At 33.7% G+C, this 24039-nt stretch overlaps 1 protein-coding gene across 21 annotated transcripts in view; it reads right to left on the bottom strand.

Moving 5' to 3' along the window:
* The window catches only part of ADGRL3 (adhesion G protein-coupled receptor L3), a 943166-nt gene that overhangs the window by 473841 nt on the left and 445286 nt on the right, over nt 1–24039 (bottom strand). For all 21 annotated transcript variants that reach the window (XM_070791494.1, XM_070791493.1, XM_070791500.1 and 18 more), the window contains one exon: nt 19275–19488. In XM_070791494.1, the coding sequence (XP_070647595.1) occupies nt 19275–19488 (214 nt within the window). The remainder of the gene's footprint in view (nt 1–19274; nt 19489–24039) is intronic.

The raw sequence follows: 24039 nt of genomic DNA, 5'->3' as shown, positions 1-24039 counted from the left end.
CATTTTCTTTCAAGAATATACAGATTTGCAGTGGTGAGTGTTCTTCCCTTATTTGTAGCCATGAGCCTCTCTGAGATCAGAATCATTTTTAGCCATTGGTGCTATTAACCAAAGGCCAGATGTCAGGAAAGGGAGGAAAAATAAGAGAAGTGGGAGTAAGTTTAAATAGCTGCTGCTTTCTTGTTCAATTTTTCCTTCTGGAAATATCTCAATGCAGAAGAGATAACTACTTTATTCCCAAACCTATGGGCATATGTAAAAGAGCCTACTTAAATAATTCTGGTTTTAGTCTTATGGAGGAGGGTCTTCAGAATTCAAAGATAATTAAGTATCTTATTATAAATTCTATTTAGGCTTTGTGGCCTTAGCCTACAAAGTGTCCAGCTATACTAGAAATTGTGTGGCAATGTGAATTTGGAAAGATGTAAGCATCTGAATGCAGATTTCCAAAGAATAGCAAGAAGAGATATGAAAGCCTTCTTCAGCAATCAGTGCCAAGAAATAGAGGAAAACAACAGAATGAGAAAGACTAGAGATCTCTTCAAGAAAATTAGAGATACCGAAGGAATATTTCATGCAAAGATGGGCTCGATAAAGGACAAATATGGAATGGGAGAGAAGCAGGGAGAAGGCAATGGCACCCCACTCCAGTACTCTTGCCTGGAAAATCCCATTGATGGAGGACCCTCGTAGGCTGCAGTCCATGGGGTCACTAAGAGTCAGACACGACTGAGTGATTTCACTTTAACTTTTCACTTTCATGCATTGGAGAAGGAAATGGCAACCCACTCCAGTGTTCTTGCCTAGAGAATCCCGGGGATGGGGGAGCCTGGTGGGCTGCCGTCTATGGGGTCGCACAGAGTTGGACACGACTGAAGCGACTTAGCAGTAGCAGCAGCAGTAACAGAAGCAGAAGATATTAAGAAGAGATGGCAGGAATACACAGAAGAACTGTACAAAAAAGATCTTCATGACCCAGATAATCACGATGGTGTGATCACTGACCTAGAGCCAGACATCCTGGAATGTGAAGTCAAGTGGGCCTTAGAGAGCATGACTACGAACAAAGCTAGTGGAGGTGATGGGATTCCAGTTGAGCTATTTCAAATCCTGAAAGATGATGCTGTGAAAGTGCTGCACTCAATATGCCAGCAAATTTAGAAAACTCAGCAGTGGCCAGAGGACTGGAAAAGGTCAGTTTTCATTCCAACCTCAAAGAAAGGCAATGCCAAAGAATGCTCAAACTACTGCACAATTGCACTCATCTCACACGCTAGTAAAGTAATGCTCAAAATTCTCCAAGCCATGCTTCAGCAATATGTGAACCGTGAACTTCCTGATGTTCAAGCTGGTTTTAGAAAAGGCAGAGGAACCAGAGATCAAATTGTCGATATCTACTGGATCATGGAAAAAGCAAGAGAGTTCCAGAAAAACATCTATTTCTGCTTTATTGACTATGCCAAAGTCTTTGACTGTGTGGATCACAATAAGCTATGGAAAATTCTTTAAGAGATGGGAATACCAGACCACCTGATCTGCCTCTTGAGAAATCTGTACACAGGTCAGGAAGCAACAGTTAGAACTGGACATGGAACAACAGACTGGTTCCAAATAGGAAAAGGAGTACATCAAGGCTGTATATTGTCACCCTGCTTATTTAACTTCTATGCAGAGAACATCATGAGAAACTCTGGGCTGCAAGAAGCACAAGCTGGAATCAAGATTGCCAGAAGAAATATCAATAACCTCAGATATGCAGATTATGGCATATTATGGCACCCTTATGGCAGAAAGTGAAGAGGAACTAAAAAGCCTCTTGATGAAAGTGAAAGTGGAGAGTGAAAAAGTTGGCTTAAAGCTCAACATTCAGAAAACGAAGATCATGGCATCTGGTCCCATCACTTCATGGGAAATAGATGGGGAAACAGTGGAAACAGTGTCAGACTTTATTTTTTTGGGCTCCAAAATCACTGCAGATGGTGACTGCAGCCATGAAATTAAAAGACGCTTACTCCTTGGAAGGAAAGTTATGACCAACCTAGATAGCATATTCAAAAGCAGAGACATTACTTTGCCAACAAAGGTCCGTCTAGTCAAGGCTATGGTTTTTCCTGTGGTCATGTATGGATGTGAGAGTTGGACTGTGAAGAAGGCTGAGCGCCGAAGAATTGATGCTTTTGAACTGTGGTGTTGGAGAAGACTCTTGAGAGTCCCTTGGACTGCAAGGAGATCCAACCAGTCCATTCTGAAGGAGATCAGCCCTGGGATTTCTTTGGAAGGAATGATACTAAAGCTGAAACTCCAGTACTTTGGCCACCTCATGCAAAGAGTTGACTCATTGGAAAAGACTCTGATGCTGGGAGGGATTGGGGGCAGGAGGAGAAGGGGACGACAGAGGATGAGATGGCTGGATGGCATCACTGACTCGATGCACATGAGTCTCGGTGAACTCTGGGAGTTGGTGATGGACAGGGAGGCCTGGCGTGCTGCGATACATGGGGTGGCAAAGAGTCGTACACGACTGAGCGACTGAACTGAACTGAGACTGGATTGCCCAAGAGGTATTTCCTTAGAGGAGAACTTATCATGCTCAGTTTTAGCAAACTTTATATTCAGACCCTTTCTTCTGACACTTAATCGTTTCTATTTCACGCTTTTGTTTGTTGGGTTTAAAAATACAGCTGACTCTCCATTGTGCTAGTTCCTTCATTAAGAGGAAGATTCTGTAAAGATCATATTGCCTATACTCCCTCCTAAAATTCTATCTCTGTTTATTACTAATGTAAACAGTGTGTGTGTGACTATTCCTTATGTAGTCTATCAAGATGTTTCCAACAATATTGACAGAATAAAATGACACTGGTAAGACAAAATTAACAAGACTTCCTTTAAAAATTTACAAAGATTACTGCTTGAAATATAATATTTAAATAGAAGAGAAAAAATCTACAAAGCTTGATTATTCAATGATAAGACTAAAGGAGTGACTTGTAAAGACATTCAGAGGCCACATTTCTTTGCAGACAAGTGACATTTTCATAATGCAAAATATAGCCTCTTATAAGTATGTAGGTGAACTCTTAATAGAGAAACAAACACTTTCAAGAAATAATAGCTTTGCTTATATCTGTAACATATTGTACAGTATTATGCCTGTTATTAATCTAGTCACGTGAAAGTCGCTCAGTCTTGTCAAACTCTGTGATCCCATGGACTACACAGCACATGGAATTCTCCAGGCCAGAATACTGGAGTGGGTAGCCGTTCCCTTCTCCAGGGGATCTTCCCAACCCAGGGATGGAACCCTGGTCTCCGGCTTTGCAGGAAGGTTCTTTACCAGCTGAGCCACAAAAGATAAATCATTTTGTGATATTCCACATAAATTCAAATTTGTCTTTGGAACAGGGGTGGCTAGTTTGGATTATCTCCTTAGCATGCATTTCTCTTTTTCCTTTCCAGACAGATAAACCTTTGGTTAGCATTCTTCCCTCATTATGAGGCATGTGCTTCACCTGAAATTAGAACAATTTTTAGTTTCAGAGGTAATTTTAAAGTAAGAAAGTAATAGCATTCTTATAGAGGACTATAAAGCAAGGAGTGGGGTAGGGAAGAGAGACTAAACATACTAAAACAATGAGGTCTAAGGTCCCAGAACATAAAGAAGTAAAAGTCTGCAACACATCCACCCCTAAAAATTTTTCTGGCTTTAAAGATAAACTTCATGTGCTTTAAGGATTTTCCCAGAACCAGAACTCTTTACACAGTGACCATAACATTTTTAGAAACTACAGCAAGAAAAACATCTACAAATATAAACACATCCTATCATATTTCTTTGGAATATGAACTTGATGATAGAGGGAGACAGGAATTATTTAAAACTTTGACATTCATAAGAAAACAAACATCAAATCCAGACTAACACCTCTTATTCAACAATAGAAGATAATATAGAAAACATTTCTCTAGTCATAATAACAATCACTTTGGCATCATGCTATTTCACATGTGAAAAAACCCACAAACTTTCTATTCTCATTATGGCCCTTCAAGGCAAATATTTTAAATCTAACTTGCTCAGAAATCCATGTGTAATGGGACACATGGCTTGGATTTGAAACCAAAGTCTGCTTCAAAGATCTCAAAGCAAAACAATCAATGCATTGAACCTACAAGAGGGGACATACATATCTGAGAGTAAGGGGGTGGTTTCTAAATGTCTTTTTAAGGGTATTAATATGATTTTGGAGCTTCAAAAGACATATTTTCTTAAAATGTCTCTATACCATTGCTGAATATCTCATTTCCAATTTGTTTCCACTTATAATTAGGAAATTTTACTTTTGAATTCAAAAGTCTAAGAATTTAAACTGTTTTTTTTCATTTTGTTAATAAACAAAAGACATCCTTTTATTAATAAAACTAAAGATAAGTCAGTCTGCTTCCCAAATAAACTAGCTATGAAAACAGATTAATCTATATCTAAACTTCAAGGCACAGGATCATATTTAACTCTGGATTAATCATTTTATCTTTGAGTATCAGTATCATAAATAGTAAAATACAGTAAATGTCTTCTCCATCATCCTAAAACAAATAACATATATTTTAAAATAAAATAAAGAAATGGATGAGAAACATATCCCTCTAATTATCAATAAATGAAAGAAAAAGTAAACATTAAATTTTGATAATGATATAACAACGTGATTCCAGGGCAGACACATTTTTTTTTCCTAAAATCAATCAACATCCAAGAAATACATAAAATAAATGCTCTATACACTTATGTCTCAGAAGTTATATTATTTATTTATATCTGTGTACATGCCAACACTGCTGACATAATAGTTTCAAAACTAAGGGTACACTGAGTTCATACCACAACCATCAAAGCAACGTGTTCTTCACTGGTTCCTGCAAGAAACTGTGGAACAACAGACTAAAGGACTCTGGAAGATATTTCTTATATTGCAGCTCCTTTTTGGTCATTTGTTGCTCACAGGTTATTATAATGCAATTACAGCTATAAAATATATATCCAATTATATAGGAAAATCATCTTTTCATTTACATGCAATAATGTAACATTTGAGATATATGTTATGTACCTCATAACTTACACTACGACACATTTTTCTTTCCATTAGTTTGCAGGATAAGGGTCATATTCCATTCTAATACCCATGTGGATTTGTGCTTTTTTATTAATTTATACTTTCTATGACTTTCATTAAAATATTTTATATAATTATTGTTGTTATAGTTGCAGTGTTTTCTTTTAATGTCACAGTAGGGAAATGCTGTTGGAAGAAATAATTGAATAATATACAACAGAAATGCTCAAGGACGTAGCATGTTGCCAGAACTTGGTGGGCATAATCCTGAAATTAAAGCAAAACCAATTACTATGAAATAAGAAACTCAATGTTAAATCAGTAAATAATATTAGAATAGTATATTTAGTAAGATGTTCATATTGGTAGAAGACTTATAAATCTTTCATGTAACATTACTATACTGTTAACTTCAAACCCATAGCCATTTATATTCCTCTTTTCATATTAGCTCATAACCATATCCTCTTGTTTTTTATAATACTTTTGAAGTATGCTTTTCTCTTTCATATGGCAATATTTTTGTAGAATTATATTATTTTCCTAATAGTACTTCCTCAATGAACTAACATGTCCAAGAAACAGCTCCAAATGTTTATTTTCATAAGGTTGATAACTAACAGTTTTGGAAAGATCAAAGTCTTTTCAAGCCAAAACTCTCAACATATATTTATATATGGAAATAAGCCCATATGCATGAAAAAAAAACATATTTTTGCTTTTACCATTTGTAAGTCTAATTACAGATAAATATGATTTACATATCTTGCTTAACATATGTGACAAAGTATTGTAAATACCTAATTTCACAGAAACTGGTATCAATTAATTCAATTTTTCATACTAACAAATGCTAGAGTAATGGTTATTCTCCAATGACTTGGGAAATACCATTTTTTAATAAATTAATCACATAACATAATGAGAAATTCAAAATGTATTACACAGAATGACTTGTTAATGAAGAGAAAATAAATCAGTTTAAGCTTGTGTCTAACACAGTATTCACGGAGGCAAAATTACCAATATGTTTTCAGCATGATGTGGCAGAATATGCAAAATAAAATAGAAAATGAGCATAAACTGACCACAAATAAAACAAACTTACCATAGTGTAGCACAAATAAAGACCCATTTTTTTTCTATAACTATTATCAAAAGCCTTATAGAGAATTGTGCTACCTAAAATCTCATTACATAAAACATTAGAAATTTTAATGTATTGTGTTACTCAAGTTTGATTTTAAAAAGATTGACATGATAGATTTTCTTTTATAAGTATTTCAAATTCCTATGTGATATATGTAGTTTCTAATTCATGAGCCTCACTTTGCTAAAGTCTGCGCATCAACTGATATCTATTTCCTTTTATTTCCATACACATACAAAAACTGGTATATTATTCCCCATTATTACCTATAAGTTCATCTTTACTGAAGTATTTCCATGGATAATTGTTTCCCTATAAACTCTAAAACATTAAAAAGAATAACAGAATTTGATTTCATTATTTTTTAAGAAAAAACGTCTTGCAATTGAGTGATTTTTTTTTGAAAACTTATCCTTAGGGAGAAAATATCATATAATTTAATAAGCTTCATGCCATGTTTCAAGTTATGACCAACCTAGATAGCATATTAAAAAGCAGAGACATTACTTTTCCAACAAAGGTCTGTCTAGTCTAGGCTATGGTTTTTCCAGTGGTCATGTGTGGATGTGAGAGATGGACTCTGAAGAAAGCTGAGCACCAAAGAATTGATGCTTTTGAACTGCAGTGTTGGAGAAGACTCTTGAGAGTCCTTGGACTGCAAGGAGATCCAACCAGTCCATCCTGAAGGAGACCAGTGCTGGATGTTCATTGGAAGGATTGATGCTGAAGCTGAAACTCCAATACTTTGGCCACCTCATGTGAAGAGTTGAATCACTGGAAAAGACCCCGATGCTGGGAGGGATTGGGGGCAGGAGGAGAAGGGGACGACAGAGGATAAGATGGCTGGATGGCATCACCAACTCGATGGATATGAATTTGGGTAGACTCCAGGAGTTGGTGATGGACGGGGAGGCCTGGCGTGCTGCGATTCATGGGGTCGCAAAGAGTCGGACACGACTGAGCGACTGAACTGAACTGAACTGAACTGATGACAGCTAAGCACTAATGTATACATATGTATGCGGGGTGAACATGCACACATATATGTGTGTTTGATTTCTTTTCAGGAACAGTGACTGGTTCATACTTCTTTCCTGGGTAAGGCCTTTTATTAAAAATAGTACATATTTCAGACAGAGCACATCAGGCAATAGATTGTAGTAGTTATCATGATCTTGAAGCTGGATTTATTATGTTAAAACTGCAGCTTTGGGATGCTAATCAAACTCTCTATGCTTTAGTTCCCAGATCAGTAAAGGAAGAATGATAATAGTACCCATTTTATATAAGTGAGAGAAGAATTAAATATGTTAGTTCATGTAATGTGCTTAGAATACTGTCTGGCTAATATGAAGTTCTCAATAAATATTGCTTGATATATGGTTATAGCTGTAATATTTAGTAACTCAATCAGATTTGTTCTATCAGTGCATGTATCTGTCAATACAAGATACATAACATTGTACTAAACATTCTATAAATATAATTGATTCAAATAAACAAGGGGTTGAGAAGCTGGACAGTGTCAGATTCACAAAGAATAAATTTTTCTATCAAAAACGTCAATGATAAAAATTTGTGGCTATAATTGAATATTAATAAAACCTGAGCTAAACCAACCCAATATTTGGTTGAGTGTTTCCATGAGAGGTAATGAGTTTCTTTACTCACCATCATGAACACAGGAGTACTGTTCTTAACTAATCTTAATACTTTATTATTCTTCCTATAGCAAACAAAACCCCAAATTTCTCAACTAAGGCACTTCTAGTTAAAAGTGGGCTTAAAATAAATTCTAAAATAAGTTAATTTCTATATGCTTTAATAATCTATTTGTATAATGGAAATAATAATAAAATGTATTTCCTAGTGTTATTGAGAGGAATATACGAGTGAATGAAAGGTACAAATCACTACCAGAATATATATCAAATAAAAAGCATCCTTACACATATCCAGGTATTATTATCAATAACAACTAAATATGCTTTCTATTTGTTCACGCACATAATATTCTAGACATTAATACTCCATCAAAAGGTAAAAATCAGTAAGAAAGGATATTTTTCCAAAGATGAAACTAAATGGCTATATTGTTCAATTTTGTAAGGTTGGTTTCCTTAAAACCCTTCTTTTGCTTGAACAACAGATTGAATTATATGAAATGTGGATAGATTTGAATATTTCACTTGCTTTTTCTGATATACTAAAAAAGTAAAAAGACCTTTCCTTATGATAGAAATTATTCTTAGTATATCACTAATTACCAAAGAAATGCAAATCAAAACCACACTGAGTTATCAACTCATACCAGTCAGAGCAGATATCATCAAGAAGTTTACAAATAATAACTATCCTATTCTGTTGGTAGGAATGCAAATTGGTGCAGCAACTATGGAAAACAGTATGGAGATTTCTTAAAAAACAAAAAATAGAGCTACCATATGATTCAGTGTTCCCACTCATGGGCATACATCCAGGAAAAAAAAACAAAACAAAACTCTAATTTAAAAGGATACTTTAACCCAATGTTCACAGCAGCAGTATTTAAAAAAGCCAAAAGTCAATCTAAGTGTCTATCAGCAGATGAATGGGTAAAAGAAGATGTGAACATTTTTCAGCTGTAAAAAGAATGAAATAATCCTTTTTAAATTGATACTGAACTAGAGATTATCATACTGAGGGAAGTTAGTCAAAGACAAAATATTGTATCACTTATATGTGGAATCTAAAAATAATACAAACAAATCTTTTTTTTTTTTTTTTGTCCATACCACATGGCCTATAGGATCTTAGTTCTTTAACCAGGTATCGAACCTGCACCCCCTGCACTGGAAGCATGAAGTCTTAACCGCTGGACTGCTGGGAAAGTCTCACAAATGAATCTGTATCCAAAAGGGAAACAGACTCAGAGAAATAGAAGTCAAACTTATAGTGACAAAAGGAAAGGTGGGGTAAATTAGGTGTATAGGATTAACATATATTAATATAACCTACTATGTATAAATAGATAAGCAATAAAGATTTCCTGTATGACACAGGGAACAATATTCAATATCATATAATAACCTATAGTTGGAAAATAATCAGAAATATATATTTATATATATATACATCTGTATAACTGAATCACTTTGCTATATAGTTGAAACTAACATAATTGTGTAAATCAACTACACATAAATTTACAAAGATAAAAAAGTATTCTTAGTGTCTTAGAAGAAGACAAATGAGCACAGCAAAAAAAAAAAAAAAAAAATCATAGGCTTTGTGCCCAAAGAGAGCAGGTATGTTTGCACAATCATATAGTAAGTAATTTCAGATAAATTTCTTAACTCTGTACAACTCAGCCTCCTCATCAGTAAAATGAAAAATGAAAGACAGTAAATATATTCTGAAAGCCACTCCCACAATATCCTCAGCAACTTTTAAAATCACTGTAACGATAAGAGAAACTGAGGTATTTATTCTGAATATCTGCTACATATCACTATAACTTATTTTCCTCCAGAGTCCAGTTACATTGCATTAATCAGTAACAAAATTTATGCTCATAAATTGTTAGTTGTTTTCCATTTCAATTGAAATTATACTCAATAGCTTCAGTGTTTTTATCCTATGTTCTCTAATTTTCAGAAAATTCTTATCCTTCTTCCCTTATTAGTATCTGCTAAACATTTTATACAAGATGTCAAGTTCTACATAGTGACCACAGGGTGTAAAATTTCTAAAAATTCTAGAAATGCAGAAACAATATGATGATCTTTCACTATGAATGAAAAAATTATTCTTATATTTTATTAATCAAATGTGAAACAGAACAAATCCTAGGTAAATCTATCATTCTCACTCTACCTCTATTTCGAGGTCGCTTTTAGGTTTATTTTGTTTAGCATATTTCCCAATGCATTTGCTAATGGCTTCAGGCACTGGAATTACCATGAATTAAAACAATTAAAAAGAACTCAGAAAATACAGAGTGCCAGGGAACAGTTGCCCAAACATTCGTCAATTCTGTCTTTACAAGGCTGACTCTTTTTGAAAAAGAAAACTGATAGCAACAATACACAAAAATGAAAAATATTTTCCACTATACATACTTATATAAATTCAGTTTCTCTAAAATATTTGTGTTTAGGATAATATCATAACAGGGCTATCTCGCCATTCCCACAAAATCATACTGCTAACCTGTGTAGTAATTTTATTCAAAAAATAGCTATTCTAACTTTCTATTGTTTTAATCACTTTATTTGTAATTTTAGCAGGTTTTGTAATTTTATGTAAGTTATGAGTATCTGAACAGAAAATTATGTTAGTAAGTTTTAGGCATGAGTCTAATTCTCATTTGATTTTATATTAGCAGAGGGTACTGTATAACACAGAGATATTAATCCCTTCAAAAATAACTCACTTATAGAAAATGTCTACATGATTTTAAAACAAATAGGATGAGTATTACGCAATGTAAAAATAATTAAAACAGAACATAAATCACTAATTTCACCCAATTATTAGAAATGAAAAAAAAATCTTTGGAAAATCATCAATTTTTCTAAATTTTTAATTTTAAAATTAATCATCAATTTTTCTAAACTCTTAAAATAATTAAGATTTCCAAACTATCAGTTTATATGAGTTATATCTATCAATATTTACCATATTAGAAATTAAATAACTGAGATATTTTTAAAAGTTCATTGTTGCTAGTGCCTTGATCCCTGCTAATGTTACCTACCACTGCTTTTGCACCATCAGTACCTGCACTAAATACGATGAAAATGGCAAATATAATGTCAGAATTTTTATGAAAATAGCTTTGATGTTGCGGAATGTCAAGAAAGAACCCAAGGATTACAAGTTTCCATGAACAGTGTTAGAGAGTGGCTGCACAAGGCGTTAACACTCCCAAGGCCTATAAGAGACAGCCAACACAACCCCCTTTAACTTTTCCCTAATCTTTCCTGAAACACTTAAAAATTTACTGATTTTTAAATTTCAAATTACACATACATAATATAATTTCATTCAAAATCAGATGACCAGTGAGGAGGACCAGGAAGTACTTTAGCAGAGTACTATCAAATAGGTATTCTCAAAATCAAAATGCAACAAAATATAAGAGAAGAGATAAATGCCTTTCAGATATAAACTTTTCAGTTTTTTCCATATTCTCTACATTTGGGCTTTGGGAATGGGACTTTTCTTCCTTTCTTCATTTCCTTCACTCTTCTTTTTTCCCTTTGTGTTTCCTTAATAAGCATACATATGAACATTACTGTTCATACTTACAGCAAAGAGTTATATATTACCATTTATATGCTTATATTCTTTTGTTCTTTTTATTGCATTAAAATATGTATTCAATGAAAAAATTCCTGAAAATGTGGAATTGTTTTTGATATGTTATAATTTCCAAGAGAAATACAGGACATAATGCAATGAATCTGTCAAGGGAGCAAAGGAGAATACTCAAACTGAAAAATTCATGTCTATATACAAAGTTATTACAGAATATATTCAGCTGCTGCTGCTGCTAAGTCGCTTCAGTCGTGTCCAACTCTGTGCCACCCGATAGATGGCAGCCCACCAAGCTCCCCTGTCCCTGAGATTCTCCAGGCAAGAACACTGGAGTGGGTTGCCATTTCCTTCTATGTACATACAAAAACTATCACTTTGGCATTTCCTCCTTTACTGATATTGAAAGAGTTCTTAACATCACTAGGATTGACTGCAACAAAAACAAAGCCCTTTTTGTACACTGTAAAATCCCCTGCAGTGGTACTGATATAAACTGAAACAGAACTTTTTCAGAAATGTGAGAAACAATTTTCTCTCTTTCTCCCACCATTTTTTTTTTTTTTTTTGCATATTCCTGATGTAACTATGACATGTGGAAATGTAATATTGCTAAAATGGTGCTGGCAGGTTAAAAGTAAAACTTAAATCATTTATTTAAATAGAAAAAATTACTACTTTATACATTTAACATCTCCTCTTGATAGAAAACTCTAAAGAGGGTACTTCTTAAATGTCTAGATTCATGATATTTGATTCCAAGATCATTCAAAAGGTAATAAACATATTTATGTTCATGCCTCCAGAAACAACTGCTAATATTTCTTTGATAATATCCCCATTGAAACACCCACTAAATCTAACTGGACTTTAGATTTTAGATGTAAAATCTAAATATTTAGATATTTAATATTTAATTTAAATATTTAGATTTAATATTCAGGTTTTAGCTTTAAAAAGAATGCATTAAGGTTAGACACAAAGACAAGATACAGTAGAGACAACATGGGGTACAGAAGCAGATGGAGATTAACAATGAAAAGCATGAATAATCTTAATGTGGTGATGTAAACATCCTAAAACTGATTTATGGAAATGATTGCACCTCTTGATAAACAAAGTAGAAAAAAGTTATCATACATGCAAAATGAGTGAATTACACAGTATATAAAAATGCTTCAATAAAGTTATATTTTAAAATGAACACACTGAGTGAGAGAAGCTAGACACCAAAAATCATATACTATATGAATCAATTTATTTGAATTTAAATTGAACAAAACTAATTTAAGGTAATAGACAATACAGTAACAGTAATTCTTGGTTGCGGGGAATATGGCTGGTGCAGAGCACAAGGTGGGATATATGAGATATACTTAATATTCTGTCTTCACTTGGTTGCTGTTAGATGAGCTTGGTTTGTAAAAATTCAGTGAGATGCACACTTATGAGATTAAGAAGAGGTGGCAAAAATACACAGAAGTACCATACAAAAAAGGTCTTAATGACCCAGATAACTACAATGGTGTGGTCACTCACCTAGAGGCAGACATCCTGGACTGTAAAACAAGTGGGTCTTAGGAAACATTACTACGAACAAAGCTAGTGAAGGTCATGGAATTCTAGCTGAGCTATTTCAAATCCTAAAAGATGATGTGCTTAAAGTGTTGCACTCAATATTGCAGCAAATTTGGAGAAGTCAGCAGTGGTCACAGGACTGGAAAAGGTCAGTTTTCATTCCAATCCCAAAGAAGGCAATGCCAAAGAATATTCAAAGTACTGTAGAATGACACTCATTTCACATGCTAGCAAGGTAGCATTCAAAACCTTCAAGATAGGCTTCAACAGTACATGAACCTTGGAATTTCCAGATGTTCAAGCTGGATTTAGAAAAGGCAGAGGAACCAGAGATTAAATTACCAACATCCACTGGACCACAGAAAAGGCAATAAAATAAAATAAAATAAAATAAATCCACTTCTGCCTCATTGACTATCTTAATACCTTTGTCTGGGTGGATAATAATGAATTGGAAAATTCTTAAAAAGATGGGAATACCAATCAGCTTACTTGCCTCCTGAGAAAACTGTATGCAGGTCAAGAAGCAACAGTTAGAACCAGACATGGAATAATGAACTGGCTCCAAATTGGAAAGGAGTACATTAATGTTGTATACTGTCACCCTGCTTATTTAACTTATATGTAGAGTACATCATGTGAAATGTCGGGTTGGATGAATCACAATCTAGAATCAAGACTGTTAGGAGAAATATTAAAAACCTCATATATGCAGATGATACCGACTTAATGCCAGAAACAAATGAGGAACTAAAGAGCCTCTTGATGAAGGTGAAAGAGAAGAGTGAAAAAGCTGGCTTAAACTCAACATTCAAAAAACTAAGACAAGGCATCCGGTCCCATCACTGCAAGGCAAATAGATGGAGCAAAAATGGAATAGTGGCAGATTTCCTTTTCTTGGGCTTCAAAATCACTGAAGATGGTGACTGCAGCCGTGAAATTAAAAGATGCTTGCTCCTTGGCAGAAAAGCTATGACCAACCTAGACAGCATATTAAAAACAGAGACATCACTTTGGTGACAAAGATATGTCTAGTCAAAACCATGTTTTTTTTAGCAGTCATGTACAGATGTGAGAATTGGACCATACAGAAGGCTATGTGCCAAACAATTGATGCTTTCAAATTGTGTTGCTGGAAAAGATTCTCAAGACTCCCTTGGAGCAAGGAGATCAAACCAGAGAATACTAAGGAAATCAACCCTGAATATTCATTGGAAGGAGTGATGCTGAAGCTGAAACTCCAATACTTTGGCCACCTGTGCAAAGTGCCTACTCATTGGAAAAGACCCTGATGCTAGGAAAGATTGAGGGCATGAGGAAAAGGGGGCAGTAGATGGTGAGACTGATGGATGGCATCACCAACTCAACGGACATGAGTTTAAGGAAACTCTGGGAGATAGTGAAGGACAGGGAAGGCTTGTGTGCTGCAGTCCATGAGGTCACAAAGAGCCCAACATGACTTAGCAACTGAACAACAGCAGTGTGCAATTAGCAGTATGTATGTTATACTGCAATAAATCACAGTATTTCATATACATATTGAAAGTGAAAGTTGCTCAGTCCTGTAGACTCTTTGCGACCCCATGGACTATACAATCCATGGAATTCTCCAGGCCAGAATACTGAAGTGGGTAGCCTTTTCCTTCTCCAGGGGATCTTCCCAACCCAGGGATCAAACCCAGGTCTCCCACATTGCAAGCGGATTCTTTACCAGCTGAGCTACAAGGGAAGTCCAAGAATACTGGAGTGGGTAGTCTATCCCTTCTCCAGTGGATCTTCCTGACCCAGGAATTGAACTGGGGTCTCCTGCATTGCAGGTGTATTCTTTACCAACTAGCTATGAGGGAATCCCTCCTATACATATTCATATACATACTGTGAAAGTTGCTCAGTCGTGTCTGACTCTGTGACCCCATGGACTAGTCCGTGGAATTCTCCAGGCCAGAATACTGCAGTGGGTAGCCATTCCCTTCTCCAGGGGATCTTCCCAACCCAGGGATTGAACCCAGGTGTCCTGAACCCGGGTCTCCAGCAATGCAGTAGGATTCTTTACCAGCTAAGCCACCAGGGAAGCCCATTCATATACATATGCTTATTTAAATTTCCTTTTCAACTTTAACATTATGGGCAATTGTATGTAACGTAAGGCTATTATATCAGATACTTAAAATACTTGTCAAAAATTGGCTGAGGATGTCATAAAATATGATTTTCAAACTTCCCATATTTACTTGGAATTTGTGTTTAGTTTATAAAATGGACAGTGGTAGTTTTATTAACAAGGGAATAGCATCCAAGCTACTTTACTGTCGTATCGTCAAGGCTTCCTAAGAGCGTATGTGTTGAATCTACAGGAATGGTTGGTGTGAGATGCTGGCCTCAGGCCCATTGGGAAGAGGATCTAGAGAGATTAAGTTGTGCACATCAGACATCAATAATCATATGAACTCCTGACAGAAAAGAATGGGTGAATGGTTATTGAATAGAAGCTGCTCCCCGTGTTCTTTTTCAGTATTCAGCCACTTCTATATCTAACATCACTTTGGTCTCTTCCAGTTCCACTAATGTTGCAATCCTTCAAAGACCAGTCTAACACTTCCATTTCAGCTGTATGCTCCCTAATACCATGTAGGTAACAGAGAACTTCCTGTTTTGAACTCTTCAATTAATGTAAATAAGATAAAAATAAATTACTGAACAAATGATATAGCAATTTAGTTTTTATTGAACAAAAATATATAGTTTTATGAATCAGAATCATGACTGATGTTTTTATCCACCAAACTCCAGAGTAACTCTCACAGTGTACTTCATATCATGAACTTTCAGATATTGGTAGAATTAAAAAACACAAGTATTTCCATTAATAGCTGGTGATAACAGGTGCATTCAAAATGTAAAAGTCCTGCAGTTATTAGTTGCCAGTCATGTTCATTTAGATTCAAAATTGTATGTATTGTATTTTAAACTCAACTGTATAAACATAAAATGCAAATAAACAAAAATGAATCAGATAATAAATTTAAGAAAGCTTCTGATTGGCATGACAAAATTGGACAGCATATGTATTTCTTCATTAATACATTGATTTGATTTGATTTAAGATATATATATTTGACTTGACTTGAAATATATACATATTTATGATTACTACATTCAAATTTTACTTTTAGGTAAAATCAAGAGCAAGTCTGCACTCTAGAAGCCTACTATTTGCTTTAGACAAGGAAATGATCTAAAATATGGTAATACGCATCTATTATTTAGATGCAAAAGAAATGGATGTAGATGATAATAGGTGAGGGGCGGCATGAGAAGTTCTGAGAAGGGAAAATAAATGTGTTCTGACATTTTAACGAATCTTCAAGCAATATAATGAAAAAAAAAAAAGGCACAAAATACACAGAGGAACTGGGGGAAGAATGGTATGAAAACACACTTGGGTTTGAGAACAGCAGGCTTAATCTGAAAGGCACTGAGGAAACTGAACTCTCCAGAGCAGATTCTATAGTTCTATTGGGGGAAAAAATGTAGAAATCATGTGTCATACCCTTTTTGATACAAGTCCCCAATTTTTCACACCATACATACATATTAGCATACAATTTATTTATGCATTCATTCAATGTGTATTCAAACATCCACAGAAATAACATGTCATGCCTGTCCTTGTCTGTGACATCTGTCTAATTTATGAGGTTGAAGTTATGAAGCCTTTTTTAACAAGGTTTTGCAAAGATACATATATAATTTTTTGACTTCAGTAATAATTCACCCATTAGAGACATGCTTAAAAATTGTAGACTCTGATAAAATGTCCTTCTAGAAGTTTAAATAAAAGAAAACACAATAATTAATCTAAAATACCTTTTAAAAAGATGTTTTCTATTATGGTTTTAATTCAAACATATTATTTAAACTTTCAACATCATAATTAATTTGCTACTTAGTAATTTTGAGCATTATTAAACATGCTAGCATTGGCATGACAGTGAGAGTTCATTATGAAGCAGCTTAAGTGGACGTGATCATCCCATATCTTGGGAGCTTACAAAATGGAACCAGATATCTTCTCTCCATTTATTTTGGACAGGTGTAAATGTAGTACATTTAATAATTCAAATACAAGCAAGAATCTTGCCTCCATGGAGAATTAGCCACAGCTATTACAGTTAACTGACAATTCTTATTTGAGAGCCCCCTAGCAAGGATTCTATAAATGATTTACTCAGGGTGCTTAAAGCAATTTTCCTCTGCAGATTTGTCACTTTACAGATGCATCCCATCTAATTCAGTAGCTCCAGAAGATCCATTGTAACAATGTTTTTTGCAATAATTATAAGATTAAGGGCTTATTTTGGGAGCCATTAATAATATCAATGAAAGGATTAAGACAATTTTTTGTGAAAAATCATATAGAGATCAAAGAGCTAGAGAAGTTAATGCTTCTCTACATTTTAAATGAAAACATAATCACAGAAAAGCAGAAATTCCTCCTCAACCCACTCCCAAAAAGGATTCTGAAAAATCCTATGTTTGGTTTTCTAACCAAAACAAATAAAATAACAATTTAGTCATTGTGCCAATTCCATACCACTTGTGGAAAAACTGCTCTTGAAAGATGATATTAACACCTATATGCAACAAAATGATTAGTTTTCTAATCACCAAACTTGTATCAAATGGAATTCCTAATTTTAAAATCTTATTTCCCATTAACACTCATCTTACCATGAGCCAGCATTTTAGAAACAGACAAATAAGAGCCCTCAGATTTGCCCAGAGACCACTATCCTTCCATTACACCCCAGATGCTCTATCATCAGAATCCTGGCATGATATAATTTCTCTGAATAATTTACACAACAGTAATTTATAAAAATAGAGACTTATGTATCTGAATTTTAAGTATCAAGAAGGTTAAAAATAAGGCAATCTTTCGTAAGTACAGGAAAGATAATCCTGAAAATCACTGTTTTTGCAGGTTTAATTCAATTTATTTTTACATATGGTATGATTTCCTCCATATTTTAAGAAATCCTTAAACAAAAGAAAGAAATGCCTGAATAGAAATTCTAATTAAAAACAAATTCACTAAATCGTTCATTAAGTTTTAAAAAAATACCTTGTGAGTAAGTAGTCAGACAGTATAAAGGTTTGTCAAAGATGAATCACTTCGTTACTGATTTCTGACAAATCACAATAGTGAGCAAATATATGAATGATATTTAGTATTTAACTAATTTATTAAGAAATACTAAACCACCTGTTGTGAAGAGTCAACTCACTGGAAAATGCTCTGATGCTGGGAGAGATTGAGGGCAGGAGGGGAAGGGGGCAACAGAGAATGAGATGGTTGGATGGCATCATCAACTCAATGGACATGAGTTTGGGCAAACTCAGGAAGACAGTGAAGGACAGGGAAGCCTGCAGTCCAGGGAGTCACAAAGAATCAGATACAACTGAATAACAACATTAAGAAATTCTAATATAAACTTTCTAAACCATAAATTTGAATTAACCAGTCTCTTTAGAATTGAAGATTTTCTTTTACCTATCCAATGATATTGTATGATACTCTAATTTATATTTATTTCAATATTGTAATACTTCAGACAGTTTAAATGTATTAAATGAATTAATTCATATACTAGATATCTAAGGAAAACTTTTAAAATTGCTTTCCAAGGTCAAATAATCATTAATCAATAGTCTTTACTATATATTTTTTATAAAATTGCCCATGAATCTAAATTTTATTTGCTTTTGCCACACTAATGGAAAAGCATTGTTAGTAGTAACATATTTTTCTGTAATTTCTGGATAAAATTACATAATTCTGTTTTTGAAAACTGAAAAATTAATTTGATTTCTCAACTAATGAATCTAGGTCTAGAGAATGCAGAAGAGAACACATGAAACAATAAATAATACATTTTAATATTTTCCAATGCCATTTGCAATTTATGGCACTAGCATTTTAGTGATATGGGGAACAGTTTGATATTGAAAAAGCTCTGTAAAGTATTCTAAAGTACAGGATTTTATGTTCTTACCTATGCTTAATATGTCACACAGATGCATGTTGACTGTCTATACTAAATGCAGAAAGAATATTAGAAATATCCTACCTTTGAGACATAATCTTATAGGCATCAGGCAGATAGCATCGTATATTCTCCATCTGAGCAGGGTCAGAGTCACAGATTTTGTCATCAGTCCTCCCATAGTTGGCACTTTCAATCATGATGACATCTGTTCCTGGACAGCGAAGCTCAATGGGGTAACTCTCACAGGAGAGCTCTCTGCGAACCACAGCCATCGGAATGGGGGCACGGCTGAAAGCTACCAAAAGGAGGAAGAAAAATAAAACATCTTTGTTACATACAAAGGAAAAATATGTGTTTTTGGTCTACTAATAGTAAGGAATAAAGCAACCTCAATTCATAAATTTTACTACAAATGGAGCATTTTACTTTAGTAACTTGACAGGATTTTTAAAAATCTAATTATACAAGTTAACTTACTTGCAAAACAGAGACTCACAGACTTAGAAAATGAACTCATGGTTGCCAGTGGAAGGCACAGTTAAGACTCTGGGAAGCAAATGTACACATTGCTATATTTAAAATGGATAAGCAACAAGAACCTATTGTACAGCACATGGAACTCTGCTCAATGTTATGTGCCAGCCTGGAAGGGAATGAGATTTGGGATAGAAAGGATACATGAATATGTATGGCTTAGTCCCTTCACTGCTCACCTGAAACTAGCACAACATTGTTAATCAGCTATACTCCAGTACAAAATGTTTTTAAGATGTTAAAAAACCAAATAAAATGTTAAAAATCTAACTATAACAATTGTTTCTTAAAAACCTAGTCTTACAGTCTGTTTGTTTGATTTCCCGCCTTATAAATGGAAACAAAGCACTCTGGATTTTCTAAAGCACTGGCTGGTAGATGAGTTAAAGACTATACAGAAATATCATCCAATTTGTAAAACAAGAGTCTCAAATTAACCTCAGGAATACTGTATCTGTTTCATTTTTCTATGGAAACCATTACCCCTCTCCAAAAAAGTACTGTTCTTGAGCTTATAGATACTTACTTAAAAAGGTAATCTATTTCAATTTTAAAACTGTTTTATTGTTTCAATAAATAATGAAAATAAATCAGTATACTTTTTCAGTTAATGATAGAAATAGTGAATGTTCTTTTAGAAGATAGAGATTTGTAAGGAGACAAATTACAATTCCTTCGCATCTATCTTTCAATGTCAGGAGGTAACTAGTTAACAATGTGGTGATCTTCCTATAAAAACTGTCTACAGAAAAAAAACATTGTATTTTTCTTCCCCTCCCTTTTTAAATTTTACTTAAGTAACTTTCAGTCAGGTAGCATCACACTATACATACTGCTTGATACACTGATTTATTTTACTTATTAATTTAACAATATATGGTGGAAATCTTTTCATTCCTAGTTGAATCTCACATTTTTAACACCTGCATTGCACATACATATACACATAAAATGTTATTTAATTGGTCTTATGTTAACAGGTACTTAGAAATGTCCCAGTGTTTTTGGGTCATAATATTGTAAAGAAGTACAAACCTGTGTACTTGGCTATGATACTTTAGAAAAAATATAATTATCTAAATATATTTTATGGCCTATGTCTATAAATAAAATTTATAGGGGGTAAATATATATGAAGTTTGCCAAATATCAACAACTAAATGTCCAAAAAGCTTAATATAAATGCATACTTCTTTTTTTTTTAATTTTATTTTATTTTTAAACTTTACATAATTGTATTAGTTTTGCCAAATATCAAAATGAATCCGCCACAGGTATACATATGTTCCCCATCCTGAACCCTCCTCCCTCCCATACCATCCCTCTGGGTCGTCCCAGTGCACTAGCCCCAAGCATCCAGTATCGTGCATCGAACCTGGACTGGCATATCGTTTCATACATGATATTTTACATGTTTCAATGCCATTCTCCCAAATCTTCCCACCCTCTCCCTCTCCCACAGAGTCCATAAGACTGTTCTATATATAAGCAATACTTTCTTCTTTAAAACTGCTGCTGCTGCTGCTAAGTCACTTCAGTCTTATCACTCTATTTGGGTTGGATTTTTTTTTAATAGCTTTTAATAAAGTTTTCTAGTTCTATCTATAAAGAAAAAACTACAGATTACCAATTCTTTTATATTTTGCCAGTGATAGACAAATAATGATACAACAATCATTATTTTAATTTTCACCATTTTATTTATACAATGAAATATATTGTCATATGTTTATTAATCCTCCACACATATTTCATTTGTGAACTGCTTGCTCACATTTGTAGTTTGTTATTGCAAAACTTTTTTGCATAGCAAGAAAATTGAAATTTTGTCCTTTGTGTTTTTCTCATTTGCGGTTTGGTTTCAGATATTTGCTGTGCATATATATTTCATTTTCATACAGCAAACCGTCTATCTTTTCATGTCAGATTTAACAATTTCATAATCTAAGACTGTGAACATAATCAGTACATTATTGCAAGAGAGTCAAATGTTTAATTGGAATAACTCAACAAGTCTTCTTTTAAAAGCACATGACTGAAATTCCAAAATTAAGTGTTTACCAACCAATTAGTAAGTTGATATTCATATAACAGAATTAATTATAGAGATAAACACATGATACCATTACATTTTAATTGATGGTTGATTAACTCAGTGTGTACATACATAAAAATGTATTTAAAGAAATACATTCAACTTTTCTTACTGCTTTTACATTAAGTATGAAACCTAAAAAGCAAAGAAGAGAGAAGAGAAACAAGAAAGTGTAAAAAGAGTTGTAATGGGGAAATGAGATTTTATTACTATAAACATTTTCACTTGAAACTTAGAGAAAATACTGATTTGTTGTATGAAACCATAACTCATTTCTAAATTGAGACTGATATTAGTTTTTATCTCAATACTACTTTGGAAAAACCATAAATACCCCCAAAGACCCCATGCATAACTTCCGAGTAAGTAAGTCACTCAAGCCAAACTGTACAGTTAATTCCATTCTTTTCATTCAGCATCCTTCTTATTCTGTCCTCCATCACCTTTAAACACAGAGAGACAGATACACACAGGCAAACACACACACACACACAAATCTATCACAGCCACAGCACTGATCAAAGAGAATGAACATACAGATTGGAGGTAACATTATTTTTAAAGTTTGATCTCGAGTCAATATTTTACAGGGTTGTCTCACAACAGACACTGAATCTCTAAAATGCGCATTTCTATGGTTCGTAATATAAAAAATATATATATATATTATTTAGAAACTAGACACCTATTTTAAACCTGAAGTTCTTTTTAATAATGAGATTCTTTCAAGGAAAAAGACATTTTCATTAATGTATATAGTATTTTAATTAATAAAATCGTTGAACAATAAACATGCTCCAATTTTGCAATCTAGTTACATAACTTTGATCAGTTAAAATAGAATAACAGACACTTTTTGCTTGTTTATTTACAAAACGTTCTTGAAATCTGAATTTTTCTGAATGTTGTACAGTAAACTCTTGAGCATTTGCTAAGAGACAGTTTTTTTCTTAACTTCGGTATAACTATTTAAAAAAATCACATCGAAACTGTTTCCAAACATTGAGTTGATCTTGCTATGTTTTGTTAACCTAACCAATTAAATCAAATTGTTTAAAACAAGTTAATTTAATAAAGAAAGAAAAACAAATTAGCAAATCATACAGTCAAAGCATTTGTCTAAGTGGACAATTTGACTGATTAAACTCATCAGTCAATTTTACTAAAACAAGTACACACACAGACATAGCTTTATCTGTCTTTAACTGTCAAAATATGATTTAGAACCAGACACTAAAAAATGGCAAAGAGAGCTAAAATGTGGAGGGCTAGTTTCCCATGTATCTCTTTTAACCCTATGAGAATTACCCAAAAGTTATAGATATGGACATTTTTACAAGGTACCACGGTTGATTTGTGAATGCTTTCTTCTATGTAACATATAATTGCATTTGTATCAATAACTCAGTGATAAATTACATTCCTAAATGTGTATGCTTTGTTTAAAGGAATGTATCACTGGAAACTATTTTATAACATTATCTGATTAGCTACTTAAATTACTTCTAATTATGTTGCTAAATACTCTAATCAGTGAGCAATTCAAATGTAAAAATAAAATGCTTAAAAGTTTTTATTTTCATCACTTTGTCTTGCTTTCCATTCAGTTATCATGATAACAATGGAGAGACTTTGGTTACTATGGAAAAATGCTATGACATGGAAAATGTCATAGTATTTTCATAGTATATTTACTGCATTTATCCAGTGAAATAATCTACCATATTTTTAATCAGGATATATTGCACTGGGCATTGTGAAGCGGCTATAGAAAAATAATACAGGGCAAAGAAGACATATTCTTGAGCTCCATCTCACTTTCTTACCATGAGTTAATCTGTAGTTATAAGAGTGTTACCTATTATGTATGTGATAGACAGACTTTGACAGAATAAATTGGAAAAACTAAATGTGAAACCTGGTAGACTTCTGATAGGTACTACAGTTTGTTACTACCCACTGACCATGGGACAAAGGGGACACAAAGGAAAGGAACTTCTCTGCTACCAATGGCCTGAACCTCAGAAAGTGCCCAAGTTCTATGTGAAAAACATCCTTAATTAAAAGTGATCCTAGCCAGGGATTAAACAACAAGAAAATTAGATCCCAGTTTTTGCTCACTTGGTTCAGCACAAATCACTCTGATTCTTCATTTTCTGAGACTTCGGCCACTCTGCTATTGAAGCCTCTTGTTGCTTTCCCATCATAATGCTGGGT

Source organism: Bos indicus, chromosome 6, assembly GCF_029378745.1.
Source record: "Bos indicus isolate NIAB-ARS_2022 breed Sahiwal x Tharparkar chromosome 6, NIAB-ARS_B.indTharparkar_mat_pri_1.0, whole genome shotgun sequence".
NCBI lineage: Eukaryota > Metazoa > Chordata > Mammalia > Artiodactyla > Bovidae > Bos > Bos indicus.
The sequence above is the reverse complement of the archived record's forward strand: the minus strand, read 5'-3'. Positions and strand labels throughout refer to the sequence as shown.